The 21,203-nt window shown below is 37.4% G+C and overlaps 1 protein-coding gene across 3 annotated transcripts in view; it reads left to right on the forward strand.

The window, feature by feature from the left end:
• FNDC3B (fibronectin type III domain containing 3B) overlaps positions 1-21,203 on the forward strand; it is a 325,384-nt gene that overhangs the window by 223,922 nt on the left and 80,259 nt on the right. For all 3 annotated transcript variants that reach the window (XM_081302600.1, XM_081302599.1, XM_081302601.1), the window contains exons 8-11: positions 6,018-6,169; positions 8,915-8,974; positions 17,233-17,371; positions 20,440-20,493. In XM_081302600.1, the coding sequence (XP_081158726.1) occupies positions 6,018-6,169; positions 8,915-8,974; positions 17,233-17,371; positions 20,440-20,493 (405 nt within the window). The remainder of the gene's footprint in view (positions 1-6,017; positions 6,170-8,914; positions 8,975-17,232; positions 17,372-20,439; positions 20,494-21,203) is intronic.

A 21,203-nucleotide genomic window follows, 5' to 3' on the forward strand; every position in this document is an offset into this window, starting at 1 on the left:
TTGTTGCCCACAAAGTAGCCTTTTGAGAATTTGGTAGAGAGGAATATGTAAGGCAGGTTGATAGTATTGCCTTGTCTACCAGATAGTTTTGTTTCTCACTATAAATTTAGTTGATTGATGATCTGATTTTATATATCTGGTTCTGTAAGTCTTATAGTTAGTTTATTTTACCATTGCTGAGTGTTACTGACTCTGGGTGCCAACTAGATTGAGTGTCTAAGTCTAAGACAGCCAGACCTGTTATATTCACTCAGGTAAACACCACAGGTAATGGCAGGTGTCAGGGGCCACCATCTTACCTGGATGTGACCCTTTTTATATCTTACACCAAACTCATAAAATGGCTTTGGGGCTAGAAATCCAGGCAAAAGACGACATTTCCATATCAGCATAGTTTAGGGGGGTACAAATACAGTGAGTGGAGCCACAGATTTTTCTCAGTCTTATAAAGCGGGAGTTGTCAGTTTTGCTCTGCAGGCAGCATGCTGTCTAGCATGGACAAGCCAGGCAGAGGAACCCTCGGGAGATGAGTAGAAACAACAAAGTCTTAAGTAGTTCCAAACTCTAAATCAGCTTTCTTATCGAGTGTTTTTTGACAGTGAGACTGGCATCCTACATTTTCAGAAATTTGATAAAAATTGCATAACCTGACAAAAAGTGGTGTCATCGATATGTGGGTGGTGGTTGATGCCAACCACCCTCTTGTGTCAGGGACACTGGATGGCATGGTAAGCATATCCAGGTTGCCCAGGTTGAAGGCGTTCCAGACAGTCCCTCCGGGGTCTAGAGGGTGGGTATCTTCAAGAGCGGGGTTCATTCTGCCTATTATCCTGCTACTGTTCCTCATTAATACCTTCTACTCATCCTTCCCAGCCCAATGAGTTGTTTATATAGTTTTTGTCTCTCCCTTCCTTTTTCTCCACCTCTTATTCTTTCTCTCTGAAGTTCTTATTTATGATGGTGTCTTACTTATCTTTGTGCTATTACCTAGCACTCTCCTTGGCACATAGTCAACCCTTAACAGATGTTTGCTGAATAAATGTGACTGACTGCAGTGGCTGTAGTTAGATTCTGGCAGGTAGCATCAGAGTACGAGGCTCAGCCAGTGTGGACTGATGCTGGGACAGCCAGGTGTCAGAGCGCAAGGCAGCAGCCAGGAGGAGAAGACTGGTATACTAGAGGAATACACTTGATGTTTTCCTAAGTGGTTGGGGAATTACTCTGATGGTGGTGCTAGATGTAGTCTCCACATGCTGGTGGGTTGTTTATTTTCTGGATGTAAGTCAATGTAACCTAGAATTGTGGTGCTACATTGTTTCTATTCACTTATGTTTAGCTTGTAGAAACAATTGATTTGTCTGGTTTTAGAAGTGAGAGCTGAGAGGCATGCTTCCCTGAGAGGCAGCTCCTAGAAAGATAAACAGCAGCTCCTGGGGAATGATTGGAGGTGCAGAGCACTTAAGTTATGGAAGCAGAGGATGGTGACATTTTTAGATCTGAGTATCATTTTTCTTTGACCTTTTCCTTCTTCAATTATATTCCTTTGTGTTGTTATTTCTTGTGATGATTCTTTAAAAGTGAATTCAGTATTTCTGTGGTAATATTTCCTTAGCATATTCTTTCATCAGATCAGTAGGCCTCCTACATAGTTAAATCCAAAGGCCAGACCTAATTTAGAAGCTATTGACTTACAAAGAAGTATTTTTGATGTAAGAGTAACAATTTAGTAACTATGAAAGAAAATGGTGTTTCTGATCCAAATAATGAATATCATTTCCATATAATAAATTTTGAGAATAAAAATTGTAAAATTTTACAGAACAGTATTAAAATACTAAGTTGATCAGAAGAGAAGGCACAAAGAGAAAGAGAGGGCAGGATTACTTGCTAAACAGCTTCAAGGTAATAAGATAATGCAGTTTTCTAATTCACACACAGAACTACTCTTAAGTTGCCAGGAGGCTTTCCCCTCTCCCTCTCTTCCTTCTTGGTACTAGGGATTGAATCCAGAGGTGCTCTACCACTGAGCTACAACCCCAGACTTTTTTTTTTTTTAATTTTGAAACAATGTCTGTCTAGGTTGCTGAGGCTGGCTTCAAACTTGTGATCCTCCTGCCTCGTCCTCCCAAGTCTCCGCTATTACAGTTATATACCACTGCAGCTGGCTTCAAGTTAAGATCTATATTTAATAAATATATGGGCAAGGACTGATTTCTAATCAGTATTTTGATCATTTAGAAATAGGTAATTTGTGGGCTGGGGTTATGGCTCAGTGGTAGAATGCTCACCTAGGATGTGCAAGGCACCACATAAAAATAAATAAAATAAAGGTATTGTGTCCAACTACAACTAAAAAAATTTTTTTAAAAGAAATAGATAATTTGTACTTAAAATCAGCTTAATTTAAACATTTCATATGCAGACTTACACTAGTATACTACATAACAGACCCTTTATGTCTCTAGTACAGAAACAATATCAGATTGCATCTTATCCAATAATTTCATAACTAGAGATCTACACTTATCATCATTAAAGGGAGTTCAATTTCCAGTTATGGCACATTAATTAAACATCAGCAAGCCAGTTAGTTTTATGCTGCTGAACACTTTCAGAGGAGGAATCAACAGCCATGATGATCATTGTGATGATCCAACTAGTATACCCTTGCTCACTTCACTGGTCACGCTGGCAAGAAACTTTGAGCACAGAGAAACTTGGAATGTGAAATTCCTGAATGAGTGCCCCTGCCCTGATTAGGCTTGAACCTAAAGGAGTTCCTAGAGTTCCAGAGCTCTTACCAAGGTGTCACCTCCCAGGACACTTGGAGTAAACACATCAGCTGCTGGAGATTCACCCCTACGTGACAATCTCTTGAAAGACACACTGTGATTTCCTGGAATCAGCCTTGAAATGGTAGTGAGTTCCAAGTTTTAACTAAGGCCAAGAGCTCTTTCTCTTAGGATTCCAGTACCTAAAAAAGGGAGACTGGAAGTCAGGCAGGAGTCATGGAAGGGAGGGAACAGGATTATGGACAGGGGTTGGCCCCAGAGGTGGTCGTAATATGGGTGTTAGTCAGCTTAATTCAAGAAAGAAATTAACAGAAACTACTTTTCTTTGAAGAATAATGCTGAGTTCCCAAAGCACATGTCTGATAGGCTGGTATGGGAAGGTTGCATGACCACAAGTACCATGATCACATAGCAATCTGCCTTCTGAAGCCTTGCTTACAGTTTAGGAAATGTTTTACATCTCTGTTTTTTTGAATGATAAGCAAGTTTTCAAGAAAAAAAAAGTAGATTTGTGATAACTATCACAAAAGGTAAAGTATAAAAGGCTTTGAATTTATGGATATTTGTTCAGTATCTAGAACGCTAGCATCTGACCGAGCTATTTTGAGATACACTGGGACTTCATACTGCCATTCATAGAATCAGTGTCACTACATGCTGTGTTCTGGGAATGGTGCAAAGCAGCCATTTGTCACCTTAGTGACTATTTCATAGAACCTAATCAGCCTCTATAAACTGAACTCTTTTCACAGCAAAATATCTCCCTTTAAGTTACAAATCAAATATGATACCCAGTACCTTCAGGATTGCTCATCAACACATGTAAAGGAATCAGCAAATACACTGGTGTACAGAAGGAATTCTGTCTTCAAATCCCGTGAAGGAAACACTTAAAAAAAAAAAATCAGGTCATCTCAGTATTATGAAATAAACACCAAACAGAAGTACTAGGGAAATGTGGCTGGGACACAAAGGCAGCAGTGATTTGCTCTGACCATGGGCTCTGGAAGGGCAGCTCAGAGCCCTTTCCTGAACCAGTCTCAGTGCTCAGGCTGCCTCTACAGTGTGCATCCATCCTGAGTCCCTCACACACCATTTCTCCTCACCTGGTTGGCACTACGTGAGGACAAAAATGATATCTTAATCATTCTTATGTCCATAGCCCCTCACAGAGTGACGTGGTAATTAGATGAATAAACAAAGGCAGCGTGGAACTGGGACTGGAAGTTAGTTAAAACCAAGAAAGTAGGAAAGTCCACAGCTAAGTGACAAGGTCCTGAGGGGAGTGGAGAGGCACAGTGAGAGGAGCCACTAGGCTGTCATATTCCCTTTGCTTTATTTTCTATTTGACTATGATTTAGGCTGTGCCCTTCGGAAGTCCCTCTGTGTAGTGGGTGGGGTGGGGTGGGGTAGACAAACAACATAAACAGGATCAGCAATGACAGTATATCCACGAGGCTCTGTGGAGCACAGGAGTGAGGATGAGTGAGAGAAGGCTACTTGGACATATTAGGCCCAGCTAGGGTCTGAAAGGATGTGGAGGAGTCTCACTAATAATTAACTAAATATATCACAATGTTCTACCTACATAGAACAGAATGGTGTGAAATAATCTCTGCTAAAAGTAGAATAAATGACAGACTAAAAAAGGATACTCAGTATTTGTTTTCCGTATTTATTATTTGTGTATTCAAATTATTTTGTTATATTTTCATATTCCTTATATAAATCAGTAACACAAATGGAAGATAAAATCAGTGACTGAATAGGTTACACATTTGCATATATTAACTAAATAATCTATAGCTATAAAGTCTTTGTGAACATTAAACATTAGTATGTCATATTTATTTTTATTTTTTATTTTTTCCATATTTTTTATTGTTGCATTGTAGTTGTACACAATGTTGTTACATATTCGTACATGCACATGATATAACAATATAACTTGGCCAGTATCATTCCCCAGTATTTTCTTTCCTTCCCTTCCTTCTTCCCCCTCTACTGATGTCCCTTGATTTTCATGATGACCATCCCCTTTTCTTATTTGTTTCTAATGTGTTATCCAGACCAATGTCCAGCTAGCAATAAACAACCTTTACAAAATTAAAACGTTAAATTTCTGTTGTTAGATTTATTCTAAGGGATTAGACTACCCTTATTCTAAGGGTAGTTTAGATTGGGTTTATTAAAAAGAACCTCTGAGATGAAGTTTTGAGAGCTGGTTGCAGTGGCTCATACCTGTAATCCAGTGTTTTGGGAGTTTGAGGCAGGAGAGTCACAAGTTTCAAACCAGCCTACTTAGTGACACCGTATCTCAAAATAAAGAAAAAGGACTTGGGTGTAGCTCAGTAGTAGAGCACCCCTGTGTCCAATCCCTAGTGCTATAACTAAATAAATAGATAAATAAATAATGATTTGAGTAGTAATACTTTACTTGGGTAGGGGACCCAGAACGTCAGTGGACAGGGAAGGGAAGGCAGGCAATACAGGGTCTGTTCATTTAACAGGTTCCCACTGAAGGGACCTGAGGACTTTTCTGAGTATAACCCAGGGAGACAATGTCAAACATGCCTCAGAGTAGTGCTAAGTAAGGGTGAAAAGTTAGGATATTTGATGTCTTAGTCATGTGTTCAAATGAAGTCTTAAGCAGAGACTAAATCAAAGAGTTAAAAGCAGAGCTCTGAGAGGGGAAATCTTTACTTCCATGGACATTTTCTGTCCCATATTGGCCTAATCCTAGTCCTTAGTTCTAGTTCCCGACTCACATTGGGTTCTCCTGGGAATCACAGGACTTCAAAGGGAATGGTATGAAAGGTGTTAGCTTTAAAGGAGGACTCGATACCAAGTGAGGCTTGAAGGCTTCCGCTCTTTGCACATCAGGCAGTGGCCTACATGTAGAGCATTGAAATCTCCCATTCATCTTTCATCTGGACAGAAATCCTTGGGTATGACTGATCATTTTGTTTTCTGGAAGGCTCGCTGCTCTTGGATAAAAGTTCACGTCATAAGGACAGATGTTGCAGCAGCTGTGGTTTGGTCTCAAGACTTCAACACAAGAACACCATATAGGATTTCTTTCATTATAATTGTTTACCTTGGGTTAACTCTTAGCCAGTTTTGTTTCACTACTTATAATTATACGACTAGTAATTTCCAGGGGAAATAAGAGTCTGATCTAAGTGAAATGGATTTAAATGCTCTGTCCCATGTTTTTCTCCTCAGGTTTCCAATATTCAGGCAAGAGCTGTTGTGTTGTCCTGGGCTCCCCCTGTTGGACTTTCATGTGGACCCCACAGTGGTCTTTCCTTCCCCTACAGTTATGAGGTTGCCTTATCAGACAAGGGACGAGATGGAAAATACAAGATAATTTACAGGTAGTGTATGTTTCCATGTTTTTCTTTGCTGCAAAATTGCAATATTAGTGTTGTTAAAGAAAATAGAAAACAAAGGGAAAATGTATAGGCTTTGCAAGTTTTCCTTTAAATAGTTCATTTTAAGAATTAGTTATTATCTCAAGAATTAATTTTGTTCAAGTAATTATTTATCAGAACTGAGTGGTATAGAGCTACTTGGTATTGGTGAAATAGATCACTTGGTTATGTTAGCTATCAGTATGGTATTAATGAAAAATTTCCACTATTATTTATCAGGCCAAACAGTGACTATGTCTTTTAGTGTCTACATTCACTTTAAACAATCATCTGATCATCTCTTAACTTTTTAGACCCAAGCTTTTTTCTAGTCCTGTTTTAAAAAGATCTGTAGTATCATTTGCTTCCATCTCACTCGCCATGGTAGTTTTCCAGACTGTACTTAAAACAGATCATTCCAAGGCTTTCTTAAATGGTCAGAACATGAGCTCACAGAATAAGAACTTGGCCCCTTCTGCCTTGTGGATTTCCATGTAATTAACAGTTCAGACGATTTATAGCCATGTTCAAACGTGATAAAAATGTTAGGGTTAAGTTCTTTCCCCTTTGTACTTGCTTGGCACAGCTCACTTGTGCAGAGCAGGAAATCAGCAAGTCAGTTTTGTCTTCACTACTTGTTCGACCTCCCTGCAAGTGGCCCCAGAAGGCCTGCCCATGCCAGGGGAATGTGGTCACACACACTGCAGTTCTTTCTCTGCCAGAGGTGTTTGTTTTGTCTCTCATTTTCCTTCCCTGTGAGTGCCACAGACTATGTATCTCCCCCTCCTACTTCCTGTTTCACAACTTGCTGCCTCAGTGGGTCTTCTGAACAAAAAAAGGGGAAGAGATAAGGAGCCTCCTCTGGCTTCCTGTTCTGCTCTGTCCTTGCTGGGCTCCTGCAGTATCCCCTGGTTCTCCCAGCATCCACTTCGCAGAAACATGTCAATCCATATCACTACCCTGCAAAAAAAAAAAAAAACTCTAGTGAGTCCCTCTGTACTTTGAGTGAAATCCTGACTCTGCACTCTGGCTCACAACCAGACTTTTCTGTTTTGAAAAATCAGATTAAGAACTCCAGAGAGTCATTTCCCCCACTTCACCAAAAAATGGATTTTATTTATTAATTTGATATTTTTGAGACTGGGCTCATTGTATTGTCCAGGCTGATCTCAAACTCATGAGCTCAGGTGATCTCCCTGCCTCAGCCTACCAAATAGTGGAACTGTTGGCATGTGCCGTCACACCTGGCTAGCTAGTTTGTACAAATGCAGGATGAACACTGGGTGACAGGAGCTAGGACCTCAAGTTCCCTGAGGAGCAAGGCAGGTAACAAAAGAAAGAAAAGTTCTACTTTCTAAAGTTGGAAATGAGAATTTCTTTGTCTGAGAGAACACTTGGCATTTAGTCTTAGACATTGCCTAAATTTGCTGATTTTTTTAGAGTTTTTGTTGGTTTGTTTTTTGTATGAGAGGTTGAAAATCTGAATTAATGTTAACTTTTCCATTTTAAAGTAGTGTTTTAAATACTAGGATATTTAAAGGTGTAGTGCAAGTTTAAACAGCAGAGCTGCCGGCAAGCTGTGGATATAACTTCCTGTTTACAATTTAAAAAAAAAAATTGGGGGGGGGGAGAATTTCAAACAAAACATTGCACAAATAGTGAGATCAAGATATATGAAGTATAGTCTATCCAGATTTGCCTATTACTAACTTTTTTTACCGTGTTTTCTTTAACCATTTGAATTCTTCTCTCTCCCTTTTTCTCTGCTATCTGTAGTTTTTGCCCCCTCCCAAAGTTATATGTATCACAGTCTTTTATCACTAAATATTTCAGTATATTTCCTCAAAATAAGAATACTTTTACAATCAGTGCATTATCAGCTTCATAAATGTTTTGATACAGTACTTTTATCTAATGATTGTCCATATTCTGTTTTCATCAGCTGATCTGAATAATGTCTGCTGTTTTGAAAAATGTTATAGCATTTTTCTTCCTACTCAGGACAGGATCCAGTCTAGGTCAGACATTGCATTTAGTTGTGTCCCCTCTTAGCCGTTGTAAATTAGGAACTCTTCCATAACACTCACATTTTTGAAGAATACAAAACAAGTCACATCTGCACCCACCCCCACCCCTACCCCACACACACCTATTGAAAAATCTTAATGGAACATTTCTGGTTTTTGTATTGGTTGTTTCCTCATACTTTAAGTTGAGGTTCAGTTGTACCTTTTGATCAGATAAACAATCTAATTTTATATCTGATAGCTATTTAGTGCGTTGGTTTGTGAGGGATGCAGATTGTGATTTCATCAAGGGTTCAAAGTTGAGGGAATCAAGGTTCCTGCCAAGATAAATCTGGGAACTGCCTTTGTTTGACAATTGGTTATTTACTTGTTGATGTATTTGTTCACTTATTTACTCTTGTGGATTTCTTTTAAGAAGTAACAAAATTTTTGGAATTTTATTAGTAAGTTAATTTTTTGTCACTTCCCAGATAAAAGATGGCATCATTAAAAGGAATGTAACTTTTAAGTCCAAAAATAATAATAATAGTAATACCCAATAAGAAGTTTATTTCTGGTTTTTGGTGGATTCATATTTAATAGTTCTGTCTTATTGTCTGTACATAAGTATGAGTCACTAATCCAAAACCTGTTTTACTTTTAAAACTGGTATTATTAACTAACAAATGATTTTTCTTTGTAGTGGAGAAGAATTGGAATGTAACCTGAAAGATCTGAGACCAGCAACTGATTATCATGTGAGGTAAGTTAGGACGTAAGAACTGAACTGTCTTGGAGAGTCCAGATTGAGCAAGTAAATCAAGTGCCCGCTTTCAAAAACGTTTGGTGAATGGCATTTGCCTAACAAAATTTTGGGCCTTTGGCCCACTGGCTATTCATTGCTGTCTGGCACTCTGAAGAACAGTGATTGGGAAGACTCAGTTGTGCTTCTGAGGACAGAAAAGTAGATGATGCTCTGAACAGACATCGTAAAAATTTTTTAAAGTAATTTTTATCTTACAAGGTCTTCTCGGATCTATTGGACTGTGTTGTATAACATGTAGTATTTTCTTTATACAGATATATACATTTTACTATGGATACATCAGTTGTTTATTATAGACCATACATACAAACTGTACATTCAGGCCAAATCACAGAAGAAGCCCTTTCTTTTTTTGCAAGAACACTTTTAAACTTTAAAATCCAAAAGGTTTTGAAATAGGTAATGCAAACATTATTTTATCTCTGACAAGAATTGATTCAGTTTGACAAAACAACCCAAATAACGTAATGTAGTCTGAATTCTTTACTATGATTTCTCCAGAATTCCTGCTATGCCTATTTAGTGGGTGCATTGGGGGTTTATCTTAGGAAGAAATCCAGCCAACCACAGACCTGTGAAGAGGAAAGCATCATCTAAATTATTACAGAGACCATCCAATTATTTAATGGTACATCTGTCCATCAAATTGTAAATAAGCAGGTTTCTGAATGTGGCCCATTAATTATCATGAGGCTTGAGTACTGGTTTGGAGCTGCACACATTGGCTATTTTGACTTCAAGGTACCTAGAAGTTCTATGCCATAATTTTCTCATTAAGAAAGGTGAGAAGGAATAGCTGGGTGTGGTGGTACATGATTAAAATGCCAGACTCTGAAAGCTGAAGCAGGAGAATCATGAGTTCAAGACCTGCTTCAGCAACTTTGGAAGACCCTGTCTCAAAATAAAAAATAAAAAGGACTAGGGTTATGGCCCAGTGGTAAAGTACCCCTGGATTCATTCCCCTGTGGGAATGATATTGGCCAAACTGTATTCTTATATTGTGTACATGTACAAATATATACAAAGAGTCCCACCATTATGTATAAATAAAATGCACCAGTATAAAATATGGAAGAAAAAAAGGTGAGAAAACAGGGATGTGCTGAGTTATATCTTATTAGCCACAGAAATGCTTTAAAACTTAAGTTTAGCACAGTGTGTATATATAAGAGCAAGTTGTTTCATGTTGTCATAAAGCACACATCTGCTTAGCTATTGCATTGTTTAGATGAGCTCCACTGCAACCATCTCTGCCTGTTTAAATCAAAATTTATGGATTTTAAGTCAGTTAGCTTCTGCCCAAACTTCATATAATCTGAATAAACAAAAAGATTTGAATAATTTGTGAAGTTAAGATGATAGTAGAAACAGTTTAACTGTTCTTCAAAATGCTTGATTTAACAACAAACCAAAAAATGTAACACCGTATAGTGAAGGAGTCATGTGAATGTTATACATTATTCATTGTTAACATATGTTTCCTTTTTTCTCCATGTTTTAACAGTTTATTGTTATTGCTTTACTAAAGGCTTATTTTATTAATTTCCTGTTCATTCGTGAGCATACAATATCCTTTTTAAAAATGTAAATGTTATAAAACGTCTGCCCTTTATTTATCATCCTATCTCTTGTTTCCCTTCATTTCTTTTTGATCCCTTTTACAAAAAGTAAATTCTGAGAACACTTGATCATTTATTTTTATTACCGTGTTCTATGAACATCTTGAACTTCTGGGTAGAAAAAAGAAACAATAGTCTCCAAAAGGAATAGGAGCATGAGTGGTTGCCATGTAGAGCCTTTGAATCTAATCTGAACTCTCTCCCGACACATTTGGGACTCTACATCTGTGACATGGGAAATGTACATGATACCTCATAGACAACCCGAAGCATTACCACATATTGTTTGGTCTAGTTCTCTGCTTTCCAGAGAAATAGAAAATCCTCTCCATGCTGATGGTCTGTGTTAGTATATTAAAATTCTTTTTCTTCTAATAAAAACCTTAATAGTCCAAATTTTTTCTTTTCACCCTGCCTATTCCACAATCCATATAGAACTTTCCATTTAAAGTTTCCCTTTCTCAAAATAGAGAAGAAATACATCAAAATACTTTCTAAATTTTTATGTATATCTAAAAAAGATGGAAAAAAAAAAAAGAACAACAACAGGAAAAAAACTAGAGAAGAATCTGAACACTTCCAGCTTTTGGGTTTAGCTTCCTTGGACCTTCCTGGATGGGGGGCAGTGTGGTGCAAAGTGGACATAGCTTGGAATGTGGGTTTAATGGTCTGGCCTTACTGAGGGGATGTGCATAGGTAAGCCATTGGAACTTCTTTGGCTTTGTATTCATATATTTAATATGAAGATAATGTTGACACCAACCTCAGAAAGATGATGTGAAAGTGAATTACATGTGCAAAACTGGTGTAAACCTGTAATATTGTATAAGTATTATTCTTGTTTTGTTTTTCCAAGGTTGTTGCAGCTTTTCTAGTCTCAAAATAAAAAGGACTTTGTGACACAGTTCTTTGAACTTGTTTGTAGTTTTACCACATCACTTTTTTTTTAATTGAGAAAAATATATCGTACTTGCCACTGGGAAAAGAAGGAGCAAAATCTCCTTTATTGAAGATATAGTTAACGATTTCAAAGTCTCGATTGCAGCAATATAAGCTTTTTATCAGAAAAAGTAAGCTCAAATAACTTTTCAAATTCAATAGTCATCGGTGGGGCCTCAGAAGACTCTGTGGAAGTACCTTTCTTACTAAATTTTCATAACAGCTACTACAAAAGAATTCAGTTACTATACAGTTGCAAGATGGGCAGTTAATCCATGGCCATTTTTAAATGTATGTGCATTACCAACTTAGATAGTAATACCCTGGTGGAAGTTTATAGAGTCATTAAAGAAAGTTAAGATATTTATTTTACAGCTCCAGATAGGCTGCATTTTCTCTTCTGATTACTAATATTGCATATTTTGATTAAGACCTACAGAAGTCTCAGTTCAAAAATACGTCTTCCTTACTTTGTGCATTGCAGTCTCCCCTAGGGCTTCTGTTCTCAAGTTTCTTTTTACTTTTGATTTTGCTGCTCTGATTCCATCCTGTTCACACTTATTGTCCAATATCTTCATGCTCCAACATGTTAGTGTTATATGAGTTCACCAATCAGATATACAAACCTTCTTTTAGTTTGGTTTGTTTATTTACGTTTTTAAGTAGCAGTCTCTGACTCATTGAGTCCTGTCATCGAACAGCTTGGTGCTTAACTCAGCCCCTTGGTAAGAGCAGCTCTTCTCATTGCTTTGGGGATTTACTGAGACAAGTGTCATCCTTTGGATAGTGCTGCAGGTCATGTGCTGTTTGTATTGGCATCTGCTGTGCCATTGGAGGCTGAATTCCATATGTAAAATTATGCCCCATGACATTTCACATTTGAAAAATGTTTCTCACCCCTTGTTATAATTTTTTTGTATCATTGATACACATGTATTCAACTACAATTCCTTTTTTATTTCTTGTAGTGATTTGAAGAAAATAATGCTATTCTATTCTTTTATCCATTAATTTGCAAAATTTAAGTCTTGGGTCTTGGCTTGATTTTGATAATCACCTTTTTATTTGTTACTCAGTTCTTAAACAGATAGCCTTTTTTGGTTTAATGTTGACTCAGTGTTTAAAAAAATAATTTATAGTTGTCAAAGAATAGTGTTTTCATAAATTATATTGTGTTGTATATTATATAAAGCCACTGATAACAAAGATCTTGTGTGGTAGGGTATTTTATGTGAGGAAAAAATGGCAGAAATAAAAAAATCTAAGCAAAATAAGCAATTTGCCTATATTATGTCGGTTTACGTAAATATTTGTACATATATATTTACTTCTATTAGCATATATACAAATTTATGCTACCTATGCATTTCCAAAAAAAGTATATTCTTCTTTTAATTGGTAGTTTTTTTTAAATCTAACAATAGTATTGAAATAACCATTTTATTGTGGAAATAAAAACTTTGTATTTTTATCAGTAATAGGAAAATCATGAATTTGAGTGATGGAATGGATAATGATTTCATAACAAAAATCGAAATATCATTTTCCAACCATCATCATAAGCAGTTTGTTAAAGAGGTTGCTCAGAGATGATATCATGCAATGTCATTTCCCAGAAAAATTATGTGAAGAAACATTTCCAAAAATATGTTTGACCAGCACAGTGCAAGGTTGGGAAATAGATATTATTGACTAGAAATCGCAGCTGCTAGTATGTTACAGATATGTGGGAGGAAACTGGAGGTATATTTCTGAAAGGCTTGGAGTACCTGTTTCATGGGCATTTAAATAGTATTTAAAAGGAAACAATATGAAAACCCAACACAAAATTAATTACACTGTATTGTTAGAAAAAAATGTTTTCTTTTCCTAGAATAAATGCAAAAGAAACTCGGGATCTGTTGATTTATTTAACCCAAGAAACTGACCCTTTTCTATGAATGTTCCTATCACAGGACAATATTTAGAGAAAACCTATTAACATCATGTGGGGAAAAAAAATTGCAGCATTTAAAGTATAGCATCATTCCTAGAAACTTGACTTTTATGTAAATTACTAGTAAGATATATTATAAATGGTTTCTGTTTACTGAAGAATTTTAATTGACAAATGTAATCATGGTATACCTAGATATTGTGTCAAATTATACTGTATGCAGCACATTTATATTGCCACATAAAAATAGATCTTGTTTCTTGGGCTGATATACTTTTATGTGTGAAAAGCATTGAACCCTAATTTAAGACAAACTATATATGCACATGTGTGTTTCGTGACAGTACATGAAAGTTCATTAAGTATTTTTTTCCCCTGAAGATTAAATAAACGTGTGCTTTCCCCCAGAGCTACACTCCCAGCAAAAGAAACATTCTTCAGAGTTAAAGTCAAGGAACATGGCTCCGTATAACTACCTCAACATATTCTTGTTGCCATCAGGTTCTTTGACTTTTATCTCCACCAACTCCTCCCATCTTTGCCATTAGGTGCCTCTGTCACTCATGATTTTCTACTCTAGCTGTATGAGTTTCTGACTTCCCAGAATCCTGATAAAACAGGAGCAAAGAATTTGAGTCCAGATTGCCCTCTCCTCAGATAATCGTCTAATAGTACCTTGCAGGCTGTTTTCTGTTTTCTAATCCAGATGGATTTTTGGTACCAGCTATTTTTGTGAATATCCAGGACCTGGTCTGCCTGTGTATGATTCTGCATTTATAGGGAAATGCTAGTGTTTGCAAACTGAAATGCCTGCTGGCTGGAGTCAGGGAACCCACACAGATGGGGCAAAAGTCAGCTGAAATGAGTTCTAGTGCTGAGGAGTATTAGAATTTCCAGTTTTTAGAGAAGCCAGAGATTCACTTATTTTTTATGAGCTCTTAAGTATTTTTTAGTTTGGGCTTAATTTTTATTTTAACATTTTTTATTCAGATATAGTCTATAGTAGAAATTAGTTTAAGAAACTTTCATGGACCCATCATTCAACTTGTATTGTTCAGTGTCCTCAACTACTCTTCCTCTAGCCGTGATTTTGAAGAGAGTGCAGATATTATATTATTTCACCTATAAATCACATTACTGTCATTTCATGCCCACCCAAAACAAACAAGAAATAATCATTTCTTAATGCTCTCAAAATTTAGAGACTGTTCTCTTTCCTCAATTGTCCTAAAAACGAAGGCTTTATTTTTTTTACTTTGTTGTAATGAGAATTCAAATATGATCTTGGTATGCTGTTGGATTGATTTGTCTTAAGTTTCTTTTGACTCTGTAGGTTTTCTTCCTCTTTTCCCATTCCTCCCCTTTAACTTATTTGTTGAAGATTGTGTGTGTCCAGTAGAGTTTTCCAGACATGTGAGTTTGGCTGACTACATCCTTATTGTGTTGCTTAATATGTTCCCCTGTCCTCTGTATTTCTTGGAAAGTGGTAAGGAGGCTTAATCAGGTCCAGATGGAGGGTTTTTTTTTTGTTTGTTTGTTTGTTTTTTTTTTTTGGCAGCATAATTTAAAGGTAGAGAAGTAGTCTTTTATTAGAAATACAGAGTATCTAGTCTATGTGATGATGATGATTATTATAACCTCCTGTATACTAAAATTCATCACAACCACCGACACGTATCTTGACTAAATGCAAACTGTGAGCTACCAGTTAGAGAAATCTGATGTATTAACTCCAGGCTGGAGCCCTGCCTAGAACTGGAACATTCTGTGATTCATTTTAAATAATTGACTCCCAGTGAGCCCATCTTAACACATGGAAATGATCTTGTCAGACCTACCATTCAGCTTTATATCATCATATGTCTAGTTATTCTGAGTGTACAAAGGATTTCCCCCATCTCAAGTTACATGGAGAGCACCCTAACAATAAGTGTTGTTTGTTTGCATCCAATATTATAGTGTCATCCCATAAAGCAAAAAAAGTTGAGTGAAAAATTCACATGTATTTTACCTTTTAGGGTAGAAAGTAGTTACATTTCTTTTAATACTTTTTTTTTTTTTGACTGAGAGAGACACTGGAGATTAAACCTGGGGGTGCTTAACCTCTGAGCCACATCCCCAGCTTTTTTAACTTTTTATTTAGAGATAGGGTCTCACTAAGTTGCTTAGAGCCTGGTTACATTGCTGAGGGTGGCCTTGCACTTGCCATCTTCATGCCTCTGTCTCCCAGGCCACTGGGATTATAGGTATGCACCACCGTGCCCCGCTCTATTAGTACTTTTGATTTACATGACCTCTATGAATTTTTTGTAATGGATATGGAGGAGCAATGATTTTGAAATTCACATGTATAATTGGGACTTATTTTCCCTTATGTTGTTACCTTAGCTGATGTTTGTGCTTATTGGATAGAGTGAAGGGCAGTGGATCGTAGGTGCGTGGAGAAACATGATTGGGTGAACAAGGAAGCCTGGCCATACTGTAGAATGGTTAGATCTGGCTTTCTAGTTGTATCTTTGGGACAGTTATTTCATCTGAGTTACTCTCTGTCAACAATGGGGTAATAAGAGTTCCCTACCAAAGAGTGGTTATTACAACTAGGGCCTTGCAGGGTGTGGTGGTACATGCCTATAATCCTAGGAATTTAGGAGCCTACAGCAGGAGGATTGAAAGTTTGAGGACAGCCTGGGCAATTTAGGACAAAAAAAAAAAAAGAAGAAGAAAGGAAAAAAAAAGATGGACTATGGGCTTGATAATATATTTACCAACTCTGAATAGCTTAATCTTTGCCACCTTTTTAGGTAGCAAAGCCTTCTTTGTCATCATTTTAAAAGAGTATATTTTCAATTTTTAAAAATAATTCCTAATAACAAAAAAAAAATGGAAAACTAGAAAAGAAGATGATAAAAATCAACTTATGCTCTTTGCAATTTGAAAAGAGTAAGGTATAATAATAGCACACTGTATGCTTTTCCTTCACAGCTTCCCTGGTGAAGTCAGGCACACATGCTGAGTCTTGAGCCAAGTGTTTTAAGTGCAGAATGAACATCTTTAATCTTGGCACCATGTGCAAAAGTGAAATGCTCACATGGATAAACTGTACCTGAACACTGTTTTTTAAAATCAGAAAGCAATACCCTTGGCAGTAGCTAATGTGTTTCTATGTGTGAAGCATCCATATTTTTACCCAAATCCACACAGTGTTCTAAAGAGTTCAGATACTCTTCACCCTGTTGGCCCCTTTGTACTCTCTCCAGCCTGTGCACTGTGATCGCTGCATCTTTTCCCTTTTCGCCCAACTCGTAGCTGTGCTTTTCGCCTTTTCCTTGACAAAGTCAACCAGGGTGTAGCTTTTGGTTTTTAAAATGTATATTTGGAAACCATTCTAGGGATTAAGGTTTATTTTCTCACATAGAGTATTCTTTTCCAGTCTCTACACCCTGCCTATCTTAAAATGGGCTGAATGGAATGGGGCTGAATGGAAAACACTGAAACAAATAACTCTGTTGGGATAATTGTCCCCTGTATTTGTTGACCATACCTAGGTCAGGACAAACCTAGCAATAAGAATAAGAGTCATAGTGCTCCCTATGTAAGAAATTCTGTGCACCTATGGAAAACCCTGGGGCAAAGTGGAAATGAGAACCCTGGTCTTCTGTGCTGAGCCACTGCACTGACTATGTCTGTCTGTTTTGTTTCAGGGTATATGCCATGTACAATTCTGTAAAGGGGTCCTGCTCCGAGCCAGTTAGCTTCACCACCCACAGCTGTGCACCTGAATGTCCTTTCCCTCCTAAGCTGGCACACAGGAGCAAAAGTTCACTAACCTTGCAGTGGAAGGTGGGTAGCTAAAGTTGTCGAGGTATTTATTTGACAATATTTTCATTTTGTGATAGTGCTTGGTTTTCTGCATAATAGCTATGTGAAACTAATTAATGAGATATTTCTATAATATTGGGCAAATGAGTGGGAGGAGGGACCTGTAAAGTCCTGCTTTAGCTCTTTTTGAAGGGGAATTTGGTAAATCTCCTCGGATCATAAACAGTACTTGATAAGTGATATAAATATTTAAAATACCTTAATTTCATCACTTTGTAATAGTTTAGTTCATCTCAACAAACATTCAAGGACTTTAGCATAAAGTTTTTGTAAAGAAAGATTTAGAGATAAAGTAGGCTTATGGTTCATTTGGCTTTTTCCAAGGCTAATGCTGAAATGTTTAATATTTAAAATCGTTCCGAATGTATAATGTTCTAAACTATATGAAGACTTCATTAATTTTCACTAATTAGGCTTTAGATCAGTCAGGATCACTAAATATTTTTTAAAGGATGGATTGCAAAGTAGTTTTTCTGAAGTACAATATACCAGCCAAAAATAACTGTTGCCAAAGTAGGAGGCCTGTTGTACCTTCTTTAAAGTGTGTGCTTAACATGTTAATCGTAGTTGTGTGTTTACAAAAAAAAATTATATTATTGCCAGACTCTGTCATAATCATATCTATATATCAGTATTTTCAAATAATATTTTATTAGAATATAATTTAAGTTGTAAAATAGTAGGGATAATGAAGTTTGATGGTTTGGGGGGGAGAATACTAATATGTGAAAGAGGAGGTGTCTGGGTGCTTACCATAGAGCAGTGGGCAGCAGTGGAGCCTGGGCTCCCGTTGTCCTCTGGAGGCACCTGCATTCTCATGCCCCGCTGCTAGCCATGAGTATGTTATTTGGACGTAGGCAAAGTTTGAACCGGCCTAGCATCTGAACTATTTTATTTTCCTTCCTGGCTTCCAGGGATAATCCAGGTCAGTGATTTCCCACCTTTTCAGAGTTTTAATACCCAACTGGTCATCACTGTTTAATTCCTTGGAGAATATACATCCATCTAAACCTATGTGCTATATTTATACTTTGTAAATATATCTGTTCTTAAGAAAAGAATTAAAATCCATTTAAAACATATATATGCTTAAGATTGCCTGAGGGACCCCGGGGTCTTATAAACCTAAAGTTGGGAATCACTGATACGTTCTCTGCTTAAAACCTAGATGAAATTCAGGTCGCAGGCAGACCAGCAATGTTAAGAAAAAATTCCATTGTGAATCAGAAATAATACTCTTGTTCAATTCAGTCATGTTCAGACATGAAAGTCCTGGATTCAGTTCAATTTTTATTTGAATGTCCTTAGTGCAGATTTCCTGATCATAGTGCTCAAGGACAGGGGAATGTTCTCTGGCTGCAGCCTGTACTGAGACCTGTCCTTGAATCCAGGGAGAGAGCTTAAGATCTCCTGCCTATCAGTACTAGTCACAGAAGTCCAGGCAGTTTGCATCCTTGGGATAAAAGACCCACTGGAGGGGCAGCATATTGAAGAAACTACTAAAGAACACTTTCTAGAGGAATTTGCAGTTGGTCATAAATGCAGTTCCTTTTTTAGAAATGGGTTCTCATCTAAAACTTTTGTCAGTTAAAAATGTTAAATGCTTCCCTATTCTGCTCTGCAACTGCAGCCTACAAAACCTTCAAGTTACAGTGCAGGATTCACAGTACACACCTGAGATCTGAGTTGGAGACTCAGATTGTGTGACTCAGAAAGAAGAGGGGGGAGGAAAAAAGGACCAAAAGAAGAGTTTCTTTTTTATCTTCGCACTTACTGATCCCTGATAATGTTTTTGTCTTAACAATAATAGAGTATCAGCTACTGTTTGTTAAGTGTGTTCTGTAAAACTGAGTAGTTTAATAGGTGATTTACGTATAGTCTCCCAACTATTTATCACACTTACCTATTCCTGGAACAAGAAATTAGACATTGATACTAGCAGCCGACCACACACGAAACACACACAGCAGAGCTGGGATACAGATGCAGCTGTGGAAGCTCCAGCTTCCTTCCACAAGGGGTAAGGCACACTGCAGTTCACTGGGCTCCCCTTTTTCTTCCTAAACAAGTACCAGGCCCAGACAAGGTTTTGAAACAGGAGACATGCTCCTGCTTTTCACCTCTTTGTTCCTCTTTCTCTCGAGATCTTCCCTGAGTGCTCTACCCCTCTGGCACCCCTCTAGCAGTCTAATTCTATAAAGCACTCTTCTCCAAAGTTCCTCTCCATTGTTCAGAACCTGTTTTTTCAGTGAGGTAGATCTCAGCTTGCTTGTAAGAGGAAAGCAAATGATGAGTGTAAAGGGCTAATAGCCTCTGGTAATCTATTCAGAGGATCTTGTTTTTTCTTTAGTCTTTAAAAAAGGGATGGGGGCAGGGGATTCAATGCCACAGATGGCTTTCTAGTATTAAGTACTTTGGAAAAAAATAAAAAGCAAAACTGTATGGGGGAAATTACAAAAATTTAAACCCTTTTAGACCCAATGTAAATGGAGAACAATCTAAATCAGACCCTCAACAATGCCTATGTTTCCCAGTAATATTTTTCTTCCTCTAAGCTTAGTTGTAAAGTGCCTCTTAAAAAGTTTTATCCCTAGAGGGGGGGTAGGGCACTGTGGGGCATCAAGGTAGAGGTGGTGAGAGGAGGCAGATTTGTTCTTTGTGGGAATAATTTATTAGTAATGAGGATTCTTTTGGTTGAATTGTATTGAAATTCACGTAATGCCAGTGACTTGGGAGGCAAGAGCATGCAAAGTTCAAGGCTAACCTCAACAACTTTTCGTGGTACTATGACTCAAAAAATAAAAAGGTCTGAGTATGTAGCTCACTGGTAAAATGAGCCTAGGTTCAAACTCCAAAACAAAAAATAAAAATAAATAAATAAATAAAATTTGTCTGACCAAAGAAATGCAGGTTTATCTCTTAGGGGAGAGCACAGAGCTACAATAGACACTGTATTTAAACCGCAACGGTAGCTCAGAACTGTTGTCTATGAACAGCTTTCTCCAATCTCATTTTGTTTTTCTTTTTAGGCACCAATTGACAATGGTTCAAAAATCACCAACTACCTTTTGGAATGGGATGAGGTAAGCATATTTTCACATTCTTTCATCTAAAATGAGATTGTGGAACAAATACCATCTTATTCTTTTATCAGGCTAAACACACGGGGGAGGTGGAGGCAGTAAAAGGAATATAAATTGGAGAACAATTTAAATCAGTAGTTACTGGTTATGGAAAAGGAAGAAGAATTGAAATAGTGTAATGAATTGCGCATTACAACATATTTACCTAACTTTTGCAAGCAATGCCATTGAAAGAAAAGACAGGGTCTTACCTAGTTTGAATGCTTTTTTTCAGCCACTAATCTGTTTTAAAAGTGATCTTGACTGCCTAGATGGTTTTGATAGGTAAAGCACTATGGATGGGAAGCATAATTTGTTCTTCCTTTTTGGAATGTGATGTGTGTACTCTGGTGTGACCCTTCTGAGTGTCCCTGTGGGAGAGTGGACCAGCATATGAAGCTCTCACTGCTTTCTGGGTTGGACCACCCCATCACAGGCCCCTCTGTCCATCAGCAGAAGCCCTGGGATGCTGTCCACGATGGAGTCTCTGTTCTCATAGCCTGTCTTTGCTGACTGGTGAGCCCGTGCACTTGTCCTGTGCTGATGACACGCACAAAATCTCAGGCAGGAAACATTTGATATGGAAGCCGTTTGTTTCTAAATCACAGCTGAGCTTTTTGTTCCTGTAGATCTTAATACATCCATTCATTTGCCTTTGTTTTATTTTATCT

The sequence above is a fragment of the Spermophilus citellus genome (genome assembly GCF_964194105.1).
Source record: "Spermophilus citellus genome assembly, chromosome: 7".
NCBI lineage: Eukaryota > Metazoa > Chordata > Mammalia > Rodentia > Sciuridae > Spermophilus > Spermophilus citellus.